The 17540-nt window shown below is 41.1% G+C and overlaps 1 protein-coding gene across 2 annotated transcripts in view; it reads left to right on the top strand.

Annotated features, from left to right (window-relative positions):
• Positions 1–330: 330 nt before the first annotated feature.
• Positions 331–17540, top strand: part of HTR2A (5-hydroxytryptamine receptor 2A) — a 30193-nt gene continuing 12983 nt past the window's right edge. The window contains exons 1-3 of one of the 2 annotated variants that reach the window (XM_074859654.1): positions 331–513; positions 979–1639; positions 6352–6552. In XM_074859654.1, the coding sequence (XP_074715755.1) occupies positions 1225–1639; positions 6352–6552 (616 nt within the window). In that variant the 5' untranslated portion in view covers positions 331–513; positions 979–1224. Of the gene's footprint in view, positions 1640–6351; positions 6553–17540 lie in introns of both variants that reach the window. The other variant, XM_074859653.1, reaches the window with a different exon arrangement.

Raw genomic sequence — 17540 nt, 5'->3', positions numbered from 1 at the left:
CAAAAGCTGCTAGTTTACCAAAAAGACCCTCCTTGGTCTGCACTCCCCTGCCCTCCTCTGCTGTTGCTACCTTGCAGTTTATGACATCCAGATAGTGGGAGGTCTGACAAACCGAACAAGGCAGTGAGCAAGAAATTCCATTCCTGTTGAAATCAGTAATTCCTCCGTGCAGGCTGCTTTTTCGTGTGTGTGTGTGCCTTCTTTTGTGTGACTTCGAGAAGGGCTCTGATATTATTATTACTTTAAATATAGCTTGCCCTGGGGCGGGGAAATGAACAAGGAAAGAGTCGACAAGCAGCCTATCTCTCAGAAGAAAAGAGAAAGCCTCGCAGCACAGGAACTGGCTTCACCCAAGTGTGCAGTTTAGAAGTCAAAAAACTATTCCAAATACCACCATTTTGGAGGAGGCGGAAGAAAAAGGACACAAAACTGGCTAAACACAGTGAAGAATATGGTAAATCAGGGTACAAAGTGCACCTAATTGCAGTTTGGGAGTGGGCTCTGAAGTACCATGTAAGTCTTCCTTAAATTGTATTTTTTTATCATAGTATCTAGTTGTTTAATTTCCATTCTGAAGCCAGGCTGGGCCAAAAGGTACAATTACCTACAAAATCAGCATGGAGCAGAATGTGTAATCTCTGGTATGAGGCTGAAAATGATATTGAAATACATCAGAAGTCAGAGACTATCAGCCATATTATGGAAAATGAACTATAAATAAGAGCGTATCTAATTATTTCAAGAGAAAAATGCTGGATGGAATCTTCAATCAACTTTCTTAATAGGGAAGCGAGAGCTCTGCTGTTTTGTATGGCAAGCTATTTTAATACTGCTGTGTTTAAAATTGTGTGATTACAGTTACCAATAGCAATAAGATGTAGCTCCAGAGGGGAGTCCTAGTGGTTGCAAAAGTTTTTCTCTTATTTCTCCAACATTTTTGCTCTCTGAAGCCTCAAGTCCACATTCTCTATCCTACAGCTTGGTTTTGCTTTTCAGCTGGATTTTCAATGTATGCCAACACTGGACTTCCTATGGAACGTTTCACCTTTTGGAGTAAATCTGTTATGTTTTCCTACATCACGCTAGTGGCAAAAATACAGTCGACAAAAGATTGTGCTCCTTCAACTTCTGGCATGGACAGCTGAGGAATACAAAGCCTGATGGTGACAAAGGGTGATAATTTCCTATTTTTCACTATTTATCTCACCGGTTTTGGACTTAGCAATGGATATTCTTTGTGATGAGGAGAGCTCTGTGAACCCAACTGCAAACTCCTTAATACAAATAAATCATGAGAGAAGACTCTACAGAAATGTTTATGGAGCTGGAGAGATTAATATATCACATCTCTTTAACTTGACTGTGGACTCTGAAAACCTAACCAATCTTTCATGTGAAAGTAACATGAGTCCACCGTGCTACTCTTCCCTGTTGCAGCTTTCACAGAAAAACTGGCCAGCTTTGCTGACAGTGATAGTGATTGTTTTAACCATTGCTGGAAATATTCTTGTCATCATGGCTGTGTCACTGGAGAAGAAACTACAGAATGCCACTAACTATTTTCTAATGTCACTTGCAATAGCTGATATGCTGCTGGGTTTCCTTGTCATGCCTGTGTCCATGTTAACCATACTGTATGGTGAGTATTAGCTCTGTAACCTACTGCATGTGTTGAGAAGCTTTAAACATTGCATGCACATGGTTTTGTTATTATTATTTCATTCTCTTACCACAAAAAATTGTAATCACTCCATACAAGTTGAAATATATGTAATTGGTTAATGGATGTAAGAATAGGTGAAGTACTTGAACCTTTTCCTACTTTATATTTCTAGTTACAGGCATTTTAAATACAGTGCAGAACATTATTACTCATTTGCTGGATGAATTGTCTCAAAGTGTACATGAAAATGCTTTGTTCTCTCTATTCTTTTAGTTTTTTCCCCTGGCTCATAATTTTCAATAGTCCTAATGAGAATGTAGGCTCCTGCCAGTTACTTTGCTCTGCAAATATGCACAGAAGCACTAATGACTACCTTTAGATTCAAAGTAGGCAACCCCTTTGATTTTTTTTAATGAAGTAATACAATTGTAAATAATTTTCTTAATACCAATACCCTGCTTAGACATCTACTTAATAGCAAATGCTGGAATAAATATTATGAGAGTTAAAAAATGGATGGGAATTAATTCTGCCTAATTTTTAGTAACATTTACAAATGCAAAGCTATGATTTCTTAAGAGAAGTTATTTAAGATTTAAGTGAATAATGACTCAGTTCATACCCTTGTAGGTGATTAATAGCAGATCTTTCTTCTCATTTTCACCAAAATCACTTGCAGCACAGCTCACGTAGAAAAAAGCAGCAGCCTATGTGTTCAGTACCAATATTGTCAGGCTGTTATAATCCCTAAACTTTGAGAAATTAGTTTTCCAGTGCCACAACTGAATTGCTACAGTTCAAGGAGAAGCCAGACAATGTCAGGAGGAAAGTGAGGTTGCTTGCAAAGATTTCTATTGCTTTGCTATTTTCAGACTAAAGGTCCAAGCATGAGCCTGTGACTTAAGAGAGATTTCATCCAGAAAACTGGAAGTTTATTTCCCACTTTCAGTATTTCTACACAGATCGCCCCTCAGCAGCATTTGCAAACTGTATTTGGAATTAGTGATGGTGTAACGTTGTGATTTATTGTATTAGTAGTGCAACTACCTTTAGTGGGAGAGACAGCATAAAAGAGAGCCGCAGGAGCAAAAACTGTCCAATGCGTGAGACTAGCAAAACATTTTTAAATCCTGCGTGATTCCCTGAGACATGCAACAGGGACTCCTGCTGGCCAGGCTCCGCTGCCGAGGAAAGAGGAGTCCGAAATATGCAGCTTGGAAGTAATTTAGAGGTTGGGACGAAGGATTTCCTGCACGCAGTGAAGCCGAAACCCTCGCTGCGGGGGAAAAGGCTGCACTGCCCTTCTTTGCAATCGCTGGCATGGAGGAGCAGCAGGGCACAAAAGCCACAGGGGAGGGAGTGTGCAGGCTTTGCCTCCTTTCTCCCTGCTTTTTCCCTTGCAAGGTCAAGAAAGGGAGGCCTTTACAGGGTAACTTGGGGTGAAAAATCATCTGGTGGTGCACACAGGTACCAGAATAGCTGTCTTGGCATGGTGCACTGTCAACCTCCAGGATGACAAGTGATGGTGAAGAGGGAAACCTCCCTTTACGCAGGAGCATTTGTTCAGCCTCAGCTGCCCAGAAAAAGGGCCAGGATGCAGCCAGCATCAGCCACATCATCTATATTGACAGTCCTGAGCCCAAACTGGGGGCCTTTGTATCCACCTCGCTCTGCCAGCATACCTCCAAAGCTGTGCAACAAGGCTGCTCCACCACCCGCCCCACAAACCCTTGAGGGGGGATTGTGACTGTTTTGCTCAAAAGAGAGATTTCCTTCTCAAGAGCTTTACAGCCACCATGGACAATTGCCATTTGAGTGCTCTGGCCACACCAGCCACATGTCTGCCCAGCCTGCACCCTTTGGGCCAGGCAGGCTTCTCCATCTGCCCAACAGCACAAGTCCCCACTGGAAAAAAAGACACCCACCAAGGTGGACATGCCCACGCAGCTGAGTTCTGACCTTAGACATGGCCTTGACTGATGTGCTTCTGACAAGGCAGGATGGTGTACAGGGCCTCCTCAGCAACCGCTTGTGCCTATGGACTCCCCTCTCCCTCTCTTCTCTCTTTCGCTTACAGCATTTCCTTAGCCTTTCACTCAAAACAGTCCTCCTGTTACCAAAAAGCAGCAGCCCAGCCATGCTGGCCCGCTCCACTTGTTTGCCTCCTTGCCTGGAAGGTCTTGTGAGAAAGCATTTCTCATCTCCTGGATACCACAAACTGGCTACATTAGGAAGAAGATCTTATCATCTCATCTACCTGACTTCCCTCTCAGCCTCTCAACCTGAAACTGCACAGATGCACAAGCATCACTTGCCTGTTGCTTGGATGGGGCTCCATGATACAAGCTCCTGGACGTCATGAACTCTCATGGACCACATGAAGTCCTGGACCTTGTAAAACTTTCTCTGCCTACCCAATCTTTAAATTGAAGCCATGTTTTGTTTTGGTTTATTTCCCCTTGGATATGTGGAGGGGTGAGTTGGACAGTGGCCAGAGCACAGTACAGGGCAAAGCTGCCCTGCGCCATGTGCCACATAAAATGTCCCAAGCCCTGCCTGGAGGTTGTTATCTACATCCTTCCTAACTCTTATTGCATATACAGTTGGATCCTCTCATGTACTTTTCCCTTTCTTGGCCCTGTAGCCTCCAAGGTAGCTTATCTGATGGATGCTGTTTTATCCCTGCCCATTCGGGTTTAGAGCAAGGACAAGAAGTCTAGAAGGATATGACAAATGTGTTCCCAAAGGCCACTGAAGCAAGAGAACAGGTGCATGTTGTCAAGTGTAAAAATATTTATCACTTTTCCCTGTGTAAACTGGCCTGGCCTGACAGAGAGATGCTGCTGGGAGAACATGCCCCTGAAAGCCAGTCCTCGTGTAACACACTACAGAGACCAGATTCCCCATGGGAAAAACAGAAAACAAGATAAAACATACCCATAAACACTGTATAGCTTGTCAGGGTCAGCTCATATAACAGCAGCCCAAGAGCAACAAGAAATAGTCTCCTCAGTGCTTACTGAGACTAAATTTAATTAGGCACAGACCTAGCTCCTCTGCCACTCCCTCTGTTCCAGCTGTTGCAAATCTTGTACCTGTGCCTCTAAAGGAGACAGGCACCCCCCCAAATGCTGACATGTTCTTACAGTATTAGCTTTGCCATTGCCCCATGCCACACTGTCATGGGCAGCTTTGGTAATATGCTCTAAATTAAATCACCACAAGATAAGGACATGGATAACTGCAAAACTTGCTCCAAGGACAGTTATTAGTGGTTCCCTGCAGTACTAGAAGGGCCTTTGAATGAGGGTCCTGCAGGGCTCTACTTAGCCTGAGCCTGATCAGTACTGCTCCTGACAACTTGGACAGTGTATAGAACGTGAGCTTACACATCTTTCCAGGAGCACCAAGCTGGGAGAGGTTACAAACACTCAGAGGGACAGGATCAGAATGCTCAACAATCACCTGGACCCCTGAAGAGAAAGTCTGAAATGAACAAATAACAGTCAGTGAGGATAAATGCAAAGATATCAACTTAGGAAAAATATAGCAAACCAACTACTGCTGAAGAAATTTGTCCAGACCAAGAACGCTGAAAAAGATCTGGCTGTCAAAATGGATCATAAGCTAAGCATGCATCAGTAGTATGATATTTTTATACAAAAGGCACTCATTTTTCCAGGTTGCGTAAGTAAGGACATTCCCCGCAAGACCTGTGAAGCAATCTTGTATTTCACTTAGCAGTCAGGAGGCCTTTGCAAGAGTACCATGTCCTGTTCTGGTCACTGAATGATAAGCAAGATGTGGATAAATTAAATAGCTTCCAGGGCAGAGAATCAAGAAGCACAAAAGTTTTAAGAGCTTCATCTGTAAGGAAAAGATAAAGGAATTGGTTTTGCTTAGTCTGGAAGAGAAATAAAAAAAAAAAACAAACTAGGCAAGACACGATAGCCATCTTTCACTAGTTTCCAGAAAGGAGAGCAATCAATTATTCTTCATGGCTAGTGGAAAGAACAAGGTAAAAGGAAAGGCTTAGTTTGCAGCAAAGAAGATGTAGGTTAGGTATTGGTAAACACTAATGCATTTGCTTTGGATTGCTCTCTCTGAAGGAGCCTATCAATATTAATTGATACAGGGAATATCCTTATTTAAGTATATGGTAGGTACCTAAAGACAGGTGAGATAAATATCACTGGTATGCAACAAAATACATTTCTTTCTCCAGTTGCCACTAAATCTAAAGTTTCAGTTTCAGAATTTAGGCAGCTTTGCATATCAGCAGGTGTTAATAACACAGTAATTATGTGGATAAAAAGTCCTAAAACAAAATTGAGAACTTGCAGGTTTACAATGACAAAATTGTTTCTCTTTCCATAGATCCGTTGCCAGAAATGTTTAATTATAACATCAAGCATTAGTATTATGCAAGTAGAATTAAAAAGAAAAAAACATGCGCTGCTTGTATGTAGCAGCTGTGTAGCCTGGGAAAGGAGCAGTGTTAATCCCTAAAGCTACAGAGTTAGAAGGCTGCAAGAATATAGAAAAGGTTTCTTAAAACAGTGTCAGACAGCTTCTATTGAAGGCATCACTCGCTACCAGCTTCTATTAGAAGGATGTATACACTAAGACATATGTCAGTAGGAAAGATATGTCACATTCTTAGCTGATGTCAACTTTCTCTTGTGCAGGCTACACATGGCCTCTACCTACAAAGCTATGTGCCATTTGGATCTACTTGGACGTGCTTTTCTCCACTGCCTCTATCATGCACCTCTGTGCCATCTCACTGGATCGCTATATTGCCATTCGAAACCCCATCCATCACAGCCGGTTTAACTCAAGAACTAAGGCTTTTGCAAAAATAATTGCTGTTTGGACCATATCAGTTGGTAAGTGAGGCAATATTTCAGCATGTAATTGCAGATTTCTAGCCTTTGAGAGGATTTGATATATATATGGCAGTCTAAAACTGTATTTTCTGCCTGCAATATTTTGCTTGCCACAGTCTAAGTGCTGTAATGTAGTAATTATGCAGTGGAAATCAACAATGACAATGGGAAATGGAGGAGAACTGAGCAGCACTGTCACTGAAAGAATATACAACAGTGATAGGACTACTGGGTTCAAGTCTGTTTTAAAGATGGGTTTATTTCCTGTATTGATTATCCATCATTACCCTAACATCTGAAAAGAAAAAATTACCTCAACTAAAAAAAAATATTTTCCTATTTCATGTAAGCCAGTTGTTCCCAACTTCTTATTAGGGTAATTTGCTTAGAGATGTTTCTTATAGGCAGATCTTTTCTGCCTTTCTTGTGCATAGGATAGGGTATTTATGCATCCTGTTTAGGAGGCATTAGGTACTCTGTGTACACCATAAATGAGAGAAGTTTCCCCAGAGGACAGTTCAGAGTTGCAGCCAAAACCAGGTGTCCTGAATGACTCCCTAGATGAATCTCGCTTTGCACTGGCAAAATCCAGAGGCTTGAAACCAGGCATGGGAGCGCCACTCTTCCATTCCCGTGGTGGCAGCACCCTTAGCCCAAAGCAGTTTCATGGCGAGGAAGGTGGAAAGAGCTTGGTGTCTGAGGCCATCAGGGATTTCCTCACACACCTGGGACGGTGGTTCTGAGACATGTTGAAAGCACAGTTCCCTTTCAGGTCATCTCGTTTTGTAGACCCCCTGAGCATTGGCAGCTCACGCATTCAGAAGCAGAAAAAATTCACTCTCTTGCCCTGGAAGAGATGAGTGTTGCCAGCAATCAAAGGTAATTATCTGCTTCCCTGACTAGTACAAATTATTGCAAGTGGTAACTGTAATCCATTAACATTCTTCCAAGGGGAAGGAAAGGAGATGATGCCTAACACTGCTGCCTGCCTGACACTCTGAATCATCTCCTGGCCTCCCTCTTGATCCTGGCCTGAGAAAAAGCAGTCTAGGATTTTTATGACTTAAAATAGCTGTATCTTCTGCTGCGGAGCAAGAAATAGTAGGAGCCCTCTCTCAACAGGAGGACAGTTCTGTATCCTCCGAGACCTGTTGAGGTTCAACAGCATCACGTATGGCTTTGGGGTACATTCAGCTGATGAGATGTAGATGTCTCACACAGGCCAGGTGAACTCCACCCTAAAAATATCTAGCTCTCAACTATAAAAGAAGCCTAGAGCAACTCAGATGTAGATGTCTTCATTTAGATTAGATGAATCATACCTTATATCTCTACAGTCACTTTTTAAATAAATCCACTAGAAAACATATTAGTCTGTCCAGTTGTGCAAGCATTTTCAGTGCATTTTCCATATAACATAAAAAAAGTCAAGCATTCCTTAAATTTGTACATGCCGTGTTTGTCTGCATTTGTGTATGGTGCCTGTGCTTAGTGTGCATGAAATTACCATCCTCTTTAAACACAAATAAATTCACAAAATGATCACAGTGAACATTTGAGGGGCAAACTTAGTGGTCCACGCTGCTCAGCACCTTTCCTTAGACAGTGTCTCACTGTCAGAGCATCTGAATTAGCTCACTATTAAAATGAATCCAGAAAAAAATGTTATTTAAACCCTATTAATTAGTACATGGTTTATGTCCTGTAGCAGGAGGGTTTAGTTCTTTGATATCTCAATATTTAATTTCAAAAGTTAGGACTATTCTTTGCAGTAATACCTGATAACAACTTACCCACTCTAAAAACACCTCTTCTGCTCTCTAGAGAATTTTCTTTTAACTGTGATCAGATGAGCCACAGATGTTATTTGTTATTGCTCTGGCAAGTGATGGCAAGTGATATGGCCCTTATTCATATAACTCTGAAAAATACAACTCCTTATTTTATTGGAAAGCACTCAAGTGTGACATGAGGACATGTGAAGAGGACAGAGTTCTCTTTTACTGCAGCTGGGTAAGGACACATGTAAGGGAATGGTGGGTATTAGGAAAATAAGTGGTTTGATAAGTAAGCTCCATCTCATTCACACATCACATGTCATCAAGACAGCAAGTAGGTTAAATAGATATTAGTGAATTCAGGCAAGGACACTGAGGTGTGCAGGAATGAAGCAATACTGAGCTAGTTTGCTAGTCCTGTGGAAGCAAGGGCCATGGGGAGATGAGCTAAAGGAAAACGGGTCTGTTCCCAGCCTGGCAACTGTGTCATGAATGAGCTCTGACAAATGTGATATGCTCCAGAGGACAGACAGGGAAGGAAACAGACAGCAAGCTATAAAGAAGCTGCTGAGCTAGTCACTGCCAGGCTGGACCGAGTTTGCACCGTGGCATATTACTATACTAATAGAATAAAGAAAAATGCCAGTATTATAAGGAACCTTGACAGATCCCAGATCACCCATGGAACTTGCTGTCAGTCGGTCATTGACCCTGTCCTCCTGATCTGCCATGATCCAACTCAGAATAGATAGGAAATAGTTTCTGACGAACGAGGTGCTTTCTATAGCATTTACTAATAGGAAATGGTTTCTGAACAAAGAAGTGCTTTGTGTATCATTTACCAGTCTCCAGGATCTCAGTGCTACTTAGAGTGGCAGGGCTATAAATTATTTAACTCTTTGCATTTTCACATAGCTACAGCTAGGACTGTGCCAGTGTCAGTCAGAGTGCACTCTGCATAGTGCACAGTGTGGCTGCCATCTCACTGACAAATTTGGAGAGGCAAGAGTTTCTCAAGGTTTTGTCCTCCAGCCTCAGTTGAATATTCTTTGGCTTCCCCTTGCTCCTGCAGTTCGCAGCTGAGCTGGTACCCTGTGAACTTTCATGATGTACCCGACGGAGGGTTAAAAGCAAGAGAAAGAAATGAAAGATGTCATGTTCCCCTGTGTAGAGGCTCGTTTTACCAGGGGAAGAGGGGGGAACCTGCCGATCAGAGACCCTCAACAGCTCCCTCACTGTCAAAATCCCTAGTCCATCCTCTCATATAGCCCCCTTTCAGTGATTGCTTTATCAGGCTGAGTCCCAATCTATGTAGACTCTGTTTGTGTGGCAGTATCCCATGCCCAGGTCATCTTTGTACCCTTCTCTGAATCTTTTCTAGTGCTTCTACATCCTCTTGGAGACATAGGTGGCCAGACCACAATATTCAATACAAGGACACACAATGAGTTCCTGTGGTGCAGTAATGTTTTCTGTCTTGTTCTCAGTTTCCACCTTAATAAGCCCTACCTTTCCTTTAGTCTTTAGGACCATCCCTGCACACTGAACTCAGTGGTTCCAAAATCATGGAATCATAGAATGGTTGGGTTGGAAGGGACCTTTAAAGATCATCTAGTCGAACCCCCCTGCCATGGGCAGGAATATTGATCACTAGATCAGGCTGCTTAAATCCCCATCCAACCTGACCTTGAACACTTCTAGGGATGGGGTATCCGCAACTTCTCTGGGCAACCTGTGCCAGTGTCTCACCACCGTCATCATAAAAAAATTTCTTCCTTATGTCCAACCTAAATCTACCCTCTTTCAGTTTAAAACTGTTGCCCCTTGTCCTGTCACTACTGGCCCTGGGAAAGTCTTTCTCCATCTTTCTTATAAGCCCCCATTATACATTGAAAGGCTGCAATAAGGTCTCCCTGGAGCCTTCTCTCCTCCAGGCTAAATCCCAACTCTTTCTGTCTTTCTTCATAGGAGAGGTGTTCCAGCCCTCTGACCATTTTCATGGCCCTCCTCAGTTTCCTGAGTAATAACAAATGGTTTTGCATATTTAGATAGGGTTCCCTCTCAATTAATGTACAACTCCTTGCTTCTTAGCACTGAATTTTGTCTGCTACTTTGCTGTCCATTAGCTGAGATTTACAGGACCTTCTGCAGTTCTCTACAGCCAACAGCTGCATGTCGCCAGCACATTTACTCAGTTCCAGTGTCCATGCAGACAGGTCACACAGATGAGCTGAAGCACTGATGAACACGGAGAGGTGTTGGATGCTACCTTCTACTGCCCTGACTGTGGAAACAAACCATTTAATCCTACCCTTGCTTTCTGTCTTTCAACCCATCCTTCTTCTACAAGAGAATCTTTCTTCTTCTGCCATTAGAGTTTAATTTCTTTAACAGCCTTTGATGAAACAGTGTTGTCAGAGCTCTCTGGAAATCCAGGAACATTTTCTCAGCTGGATCACCTTTATCCACCTGCTCACTGACTCCTGGAAATATATCTAGCTGATTTGTGGGGCATGGCTTCTAGCTGATTTGTGGGTTATGCAGAAGTTCTCCTAGCACTTCCCAGTCTACCCATGTCTCTTTCACTATGACGTGTAATTAACCTAAGTAAAAACACTTTCATTCATTAAATTTGTAATTTTACCTTTATTCTCTAAATTCATAAATTTATAAATTCACTCAGTGAATTTGATCCAAAGACCACTCAATCAGTGGTCTTCCTTCCATTGGCTTCAGTGATATATAAAGTATTTAAAAACAGCATTAAAAAGCTGTTTGAATTACTTGACTTCTGAAATCTCGACTTTCTTAGTTAAAAAAAAAATTGTACTAACATTTGGGTTTGCATTTAGTGGAAGAAGAGGATTTAGCCAGCAGCCTTTCTTTCACTAGACCATGTAATGCCACAGGCAAGTGGTTTAAAATGGATTCTAATTACTGTAACAGATTCTAATCATGTCTTTAATTCTTAAATCATCCAGTACCTGGAGTGGCTAGATAATTAGATTATTTGTAGCTGTTGAAGGGAAAAGCCCATTAAACCCTGAAAATTATTCCATTTGTTTTAAAGCACAGAGGTCATTACTGAGAACAGGTGTAAAAAGCCCAAGCATTTCCCCTTCCTAGAAAAATTAGTTGAATTTTGAATAGTATTTAACTGGAATCTATAGAACTGTAAACAGAGCCTATTCTGAAAAATACAGGTAAAGCACCTTTGAGTCCTAAGTGGGCCTAAAAAACATATTGCTCTGCAAGAGGCCAACAAGGCATCATTCTCTCCTTTAAAAATCCTTGAAAGGGCCACATAAAAGAATTAGAGTCATAAATATTAAGCCCTTATATATATCATTCCTTGGCCCTTATTTCTCTCTATTCCTCTGTTAATGGTCTAAGTAATGTGAAGTTTGATGAAGCCCAAATCCTCTTAGCTGAGTTTTCTCTTCTTTTATCATTTCTCACTCAGCCTACACATCTGTTCGCTGCCTTCAGGCAGTCTCTGCTCTCCCCAGTCACTAACAACTTAGATTTATTCAATACTTTTCATGCAGAAAAAAAGTCCAAAGTGGAGCTGGATAAAGCTGGTGAAATATCTCCCATCACATAACTTTCTTAAAATCTTGCCACTGCTTTCGAGGCTTCAAAAATACAGAAATACTGTAGCATGTGAAGCAACATTCTCCAAAGTGCAGAGTGCAGAAAGTTACCTCCAGGTGTATGAAACAAGCCCAGTGCAACTGAACTCTGATAATTTGGCAGTGTGAAGCTTTATGCTGACACAGAGGCTTACACCTCCTTCCCAGGCAACCAGCAGTTTCTCTGTGTGACTTCTTGCTGTCCTACAGAGTACAAAGGGCCAGGGAAGCAGCTGGGATTAGGAGAGTGAAATTACCAGTGTCTCGGGATTGTGATTTGTTGACGGTTTTGGCCTCCTCCAGCTCACTCCTCCTTCTGCCAAGGACAGCTTTCATTTCAAAGTCCCTTTACTGTTTTCAAAAGGCATAAATAGCCAAGGGGCTGCAGGTTGGGAATCCTTGTTCCAGATCCACCACATCCTCCATTTCTTCCAGATGACATAATTTGCTAGTTCATTTAAGTCTAATTTAGGGATGGCTTGGCACAGGAAAGGACCACTTGTTATAACATGGAATATATTGCCAAATACATAAAATTGCAAGTAATTACATACAGCACTGTACTCCAACAATATAGATTTAAAGTTGAGCACCTAAATTTGGAAGTGCTGGAGCTAAAATTGAAATATGCTACACTACTCTCTTTACCATGTAGTCATTCACTTCACTTCCATTTCTTCTTTTGAAAACTTGGCTTTGCATTCTTAGCAGTATTTATAATCATTACCTTAGTTAACTTTTTTTTATCATGCTCATGAAATCATCTCCCAGAGAGTGAACATACTGTTTGCTCTTTCCAGTTGGAGAATCTCAAGGGCAAACATTGTAGGGTTTGTGTTTTGGCAGTCCCCTGGGACCTTTTCCATTTGTGGACATAGATGGCACCACAAAAATAAAATGCCATAAAGATGTTGTCAAAAATTGTGACACAACATATAGAGAAATTTGCATTAACTGTAATGAAGGGCCATGGCACATAATTTCATAAACAAAGTATTAGACCTTCATCACCATGTCTCAGAAATAGGATCTTCATTGTATTATTTTATAGAGACACAGTGTATGAGGCTTAGTAGCAGCAGCAATTTTGCCAGTTGAAAGTTCATTGCCATACTAATGACTCCACAAGCAGTGACAACTAATGAGTAAACAAGCACTTCATGCATAGGTTGTCCCAGGGATGTTAACTTTCCATGCTGTGATGCACATTTCTGAGTTGGCAAGCATATGTATTCCAGTTATGAGACATTACTTAAGATGGTTCTGAGAAGGAGACATAAATATCATGTTTACTTCCCTCATTGATGTAAATTATTCCCGTATTTCTCATGTAACAGAATCCTTCTCTTGATTTGTTCTTCCCAGAAAAGTGAACACATCTCACCCACTAGACCAAGAGCTTAGCACACATATCTCCCTCTCATAACTGTGAAGATTAAAGAAACTTGCATTTTGAACTTGTATATGTTTTTTCATTATCTGACAAGGAGGTGTTATTAACCTTATAATTTTCTTTATGAAAAAATGCTCAACAAAATGGTAATGATTGAACTGCTTTCTAAATTCTCCTAATTTGGAAACACAGAGGTAAAAAACCAGCATAAAAATCCATAGGGCTGTATTTCCAAACCAGAGACATTAAGCAATCTGGCATACATCTGGATGGGGAAAAATACATTATACCAGTACATATGTATTGTCAAATGAAGAATAATTATTATGTATACATCTACCATTTTCTGTCTAATTACCTGATAAGCAGGAGGAGAGGAAGGTGTTTGCCTATGAAAAAGACACACACTCATTTTGTGAGCACCTCCTTTGCAAGAAACATTCTGCTTTACGGGTAAAGAAAGGAATGAGCAGTGGTCACAACGTTAATGTGTGGCTTTTCTTTCTGCTTTGGTTTTATTTTTAAGGGCAAGTTTTAAATGATAGAGCTGTATTTTTAATAACAGAGCTATATGGAAAGAACCTGGTTAGTCAAGATACTGATGAGACAATTTGTTCATTGTCTTTTTTCTTTTTAAACTTGTCTTTTGCTTTGAAGACCATAAGGACCACGTTGTTCTTCCCCTTGAAGCTACCAGCAAAAAAAGCAATAAATTTAATTGGACCAGGCTGGTCCTATTGTGAGGTTTCTTTGAATGAGTAAGTTAACTGTTGGTGGTTGGCAATATGACCTATAATCAGCCAGTCTCTCTTTGTAGGATATGTCAGAGTAAATGGAATGTTTTAAGAAAAAAGGCAGTAACAGTTCAGTGCCTCTTATCAGTTCTTCCTCCTTCTCTGCAAGGTTATATTTTTTAGCCAGTCATGTACCCTGCACAGCATGTAATACATACAAGAATCTGGAATGGATTCCCCATCCAGAGGGGAAGGGATGAGCCTAGGTCCTACCACAGGATATCCTTTTCTCCAGAAAGTGTTATGTGAGGTGTTGCAAAATGCAGAAAGGACGTGTTCACAGGCCTGCTCTGATCTTTTTCCAGTAGGTCTCTACAACAGTACATGCTCAAAAGGGGATCTTATATTGACCAAGAAATTACTTCAGCATCTCTAATCAGAGGAACTGGGATTTCTGCATAGCAGAAGCTACATGCAATATAAATGAGCAGAAAAGAAGTGCACAAGAAATCATGTTGGGATTTATAAACTCTGTCATCTGTACACTGTAATTGCATTTAATCACCTTCTAAATTAAAAATAGTGTTGTTAAAGTAACACTATATTGCATAAAAGAAAATGTCAACAACAAAGAAATTTTCATTAATTTTAAAATTATACAGAGCAATTTCACAGCTTATTTTATGTACTTTAAAGAACTAAATTTTATTTAAGACAGATTTTGCATTTTACAATGTTAAGAAAGATAAATGTATCACAGAATTCTGCTTTAACATGAAATCCTTACATTTACCCCAATTAGCAGGAATAATGCAAACTATCACACACTCAGGCTGCAATTACCTTTCCCCATGTATTTCCTGGCCCATGCCATTTGCATCATTTCTAAGCAGAAGCCCACCTAATAAAAGTCAGGGGTTTTGTCAGAGCTGAGACAACATATTCCTAATTACCTACAACAAATTTAGAAATACCTGTCAGCTGATTTTTCCTATGATGTCCTCCAGAGTCATTGATGGAAAATAGCCTGTCAAACTCCTATGATGTCCTGAAAGCAGGCTGAGGCATCGTGATAAAGGCTCTCTTTTCTGGCTGATAAAAATTGGAGCTGTGTATTTCACAGTATTCAGTCCTGCATTTATGCTGCAAGTACATCACACCTACAGGGAAGACCTGTTTCCTTTTGGTAGAACATAACCCTTGTTATGATTTTGTATTTTGATCTGAGTTCTGAAATGTCAAATTGACCACTATTTCTAGGATCATAACATGAGCTGAACTGTGAGTATCCTGAGATAAATACTGTGTGGGTTTAGGTCTCAGGTGCACTGAGTGAGCAGGGTAACTTCCTCCTTAAAAGCATAAAAGTGCCCAAAAGTTTTAGGTTGAGTGTTCCCAGGGTAAAACCAGCCCTGCCTTGTATACCACTACAGGACATGAGGATATCCCTCCCACCATGCTTGTTGCAAGGGCAGTTCATGTATTTATTTTTCATTTTCAAGGTGGTTTGTGACATTTAGCAGAAAGGTAAGCCTAGGAATTATGCTATAGCACCTACATGGACACCTGTAGATGGTAAACATGGGCAGATATTATCTATCACTTTTTCACCTCTTCTTCAACCCTGCCATCTTCTAAATGTGACCAGGGCACTGACTGATTTAACAAATGAGCAGTTCAGTCTGGGTGAAGGGTATTATCCACTGGGTGGGCAGTGAAGCATAGAGCACAGGATCCTGTGAGTCATGATGTTAAGACCAGTGATGGTTAAGCTGCTTCTCATCCTGTTTTTCCTTCCAAATTACCCATCGCATCAGGACATCTGATATGGACACCAATAATTGTCCAGCCATTGGCGTAGTCTCCTTGTATAACTACTAAGAAGCTGAACATTTGCTTAATCAGCAGCCTCTGCAAGCAACCACAAAAGGAGGCATGGAGAGACAAGACAAAGATCTGGATTAAAGTGGGACCTGGTCTGAGGTCTAGAAAATGTAGAAGAATTATAGTTTTAGTCATCTATGCCTTTCAGATTCAGTGCAAAATTGTTACTAATAAAATAATTAAAAAGCTTATCTTGATAGCTACATCAAATCTCCTTTTAAACTACAAAACGAGGTCAAGCAGCGCTGCTGGAGAAATCTCAGAGACATGCCAACAGAAACCTCTGTTCAGTTCAGTGGAGAATTAAGGCAGAGTTAAGTAAATTATCAGCATTCAACAAATCATACCAAGTAATAATTAAAAGCCCAGAAGTATAAAACCTGGGATAGTAGAGGGTCTTGTCACTTAGACTGCTCCAGGAGCCGTCACATTAATTGCTTATGATAGTGAAATATCTAAGATCTTTCCATTCTTTCTAGCTTATTGCTACTATATATTGTTTTTTTAAGCATTACTGTGTATGTAGCATGTATAGCATATAATAATTTAGCCCTGAGGAGCCTTCAGGAGCTTCATAGCTAAAAAGGCAGACTGATAACGTGTGATCTGGGAAGATCCTGTTACAAACATATGGTATTTCTTTCTTTCTCAGAGCACAATTATCCCCAAATCTATTCTCCTAGGGGCCTGAACAGTGAACATCGTGAAGCCATCTGACATGAAATACAAAAAGGTCCTGTGCTAAACAGGAGGGATATCACAAGTGGCTGGAATTGATCCTACTTAGAGGCTTTTTTAATTTTCAGATTAACATATTTACCTAAGCCAGTGACAGCCATAAATTTGTAACTTCTTTTGAGCAGAAATTAAACCATTGTCACAGGGAATTTAAAAGCACCAATGCAACTTAAACAGCATTAACTGAGTACACAGAAAAGAAAAAAGGTGCTTGACTTGCTCTGCCCCATTTTGAGACCCACAGAAGTAGCAGGTTTGTCCATCCAGGAGCTTTAAATAAGAATGAGTAGCACCTCGTCCCTTTGCACTGAGCTAGGCTGGAGACCTGTGGCACCTCTTGCAATTTTTCACACTAAATATTCAGCTCTTTATCATAAAGTCACTTCTAATCACTTCTAATCACCATGGATGAAGTGGGTACACAGCCGTCATCAGCCTACGGCCCCTGGAAGAGAACATTAAGCCCAGCTCCCTCATGACTCCCAGCTGACAGTAGGACTGTAGCTGCTATGTAGCTGCCTCGGACTTTGGCTCTGCTCAGCCAGTATCCCCCAGGCAAGCGGCTTCCCCTGCCTCCTGACCATGCCTAGCCTGTTAATGAGAAAGAGGAGCTTCTTGCCAGATGCACATCTAACCTAGCCCAGCTCCCGGCAGAAGAAAGTTATGACATCCATACAGATGGCCTGTATGGAGTGGCATTTGCCCTTCTCTCAGTGCTCCTTCAGCATTGCCACTCTGACATTAGTTGTCCATGTGCTCTCAGCATCATCTGGGAACCATGGGACCGAGCAGGGCAAAGGAGGAGCAATTTCATCTTGGCTGTGATGTG

This window comes from Strix uralensis, chromosome 2 (genome assembly GCF_047716275.1).
Source record: "Strix uralensis isolate ZFMK-TIS-50842 chromosome 2, bStrUra1, whole genome shotgun sequence".
NCBI classification, from domain to species: Eukaryota; Metazoa; Chordata; class Aves; order Strigiformes; family Strigidae; genus Strix; species Strix uralensis.
The sequence above is the reverse complement of the archived record's forward strand: the minus strand, read 5'-3'. Positions and strand labels throughout refer to the sequence as shown.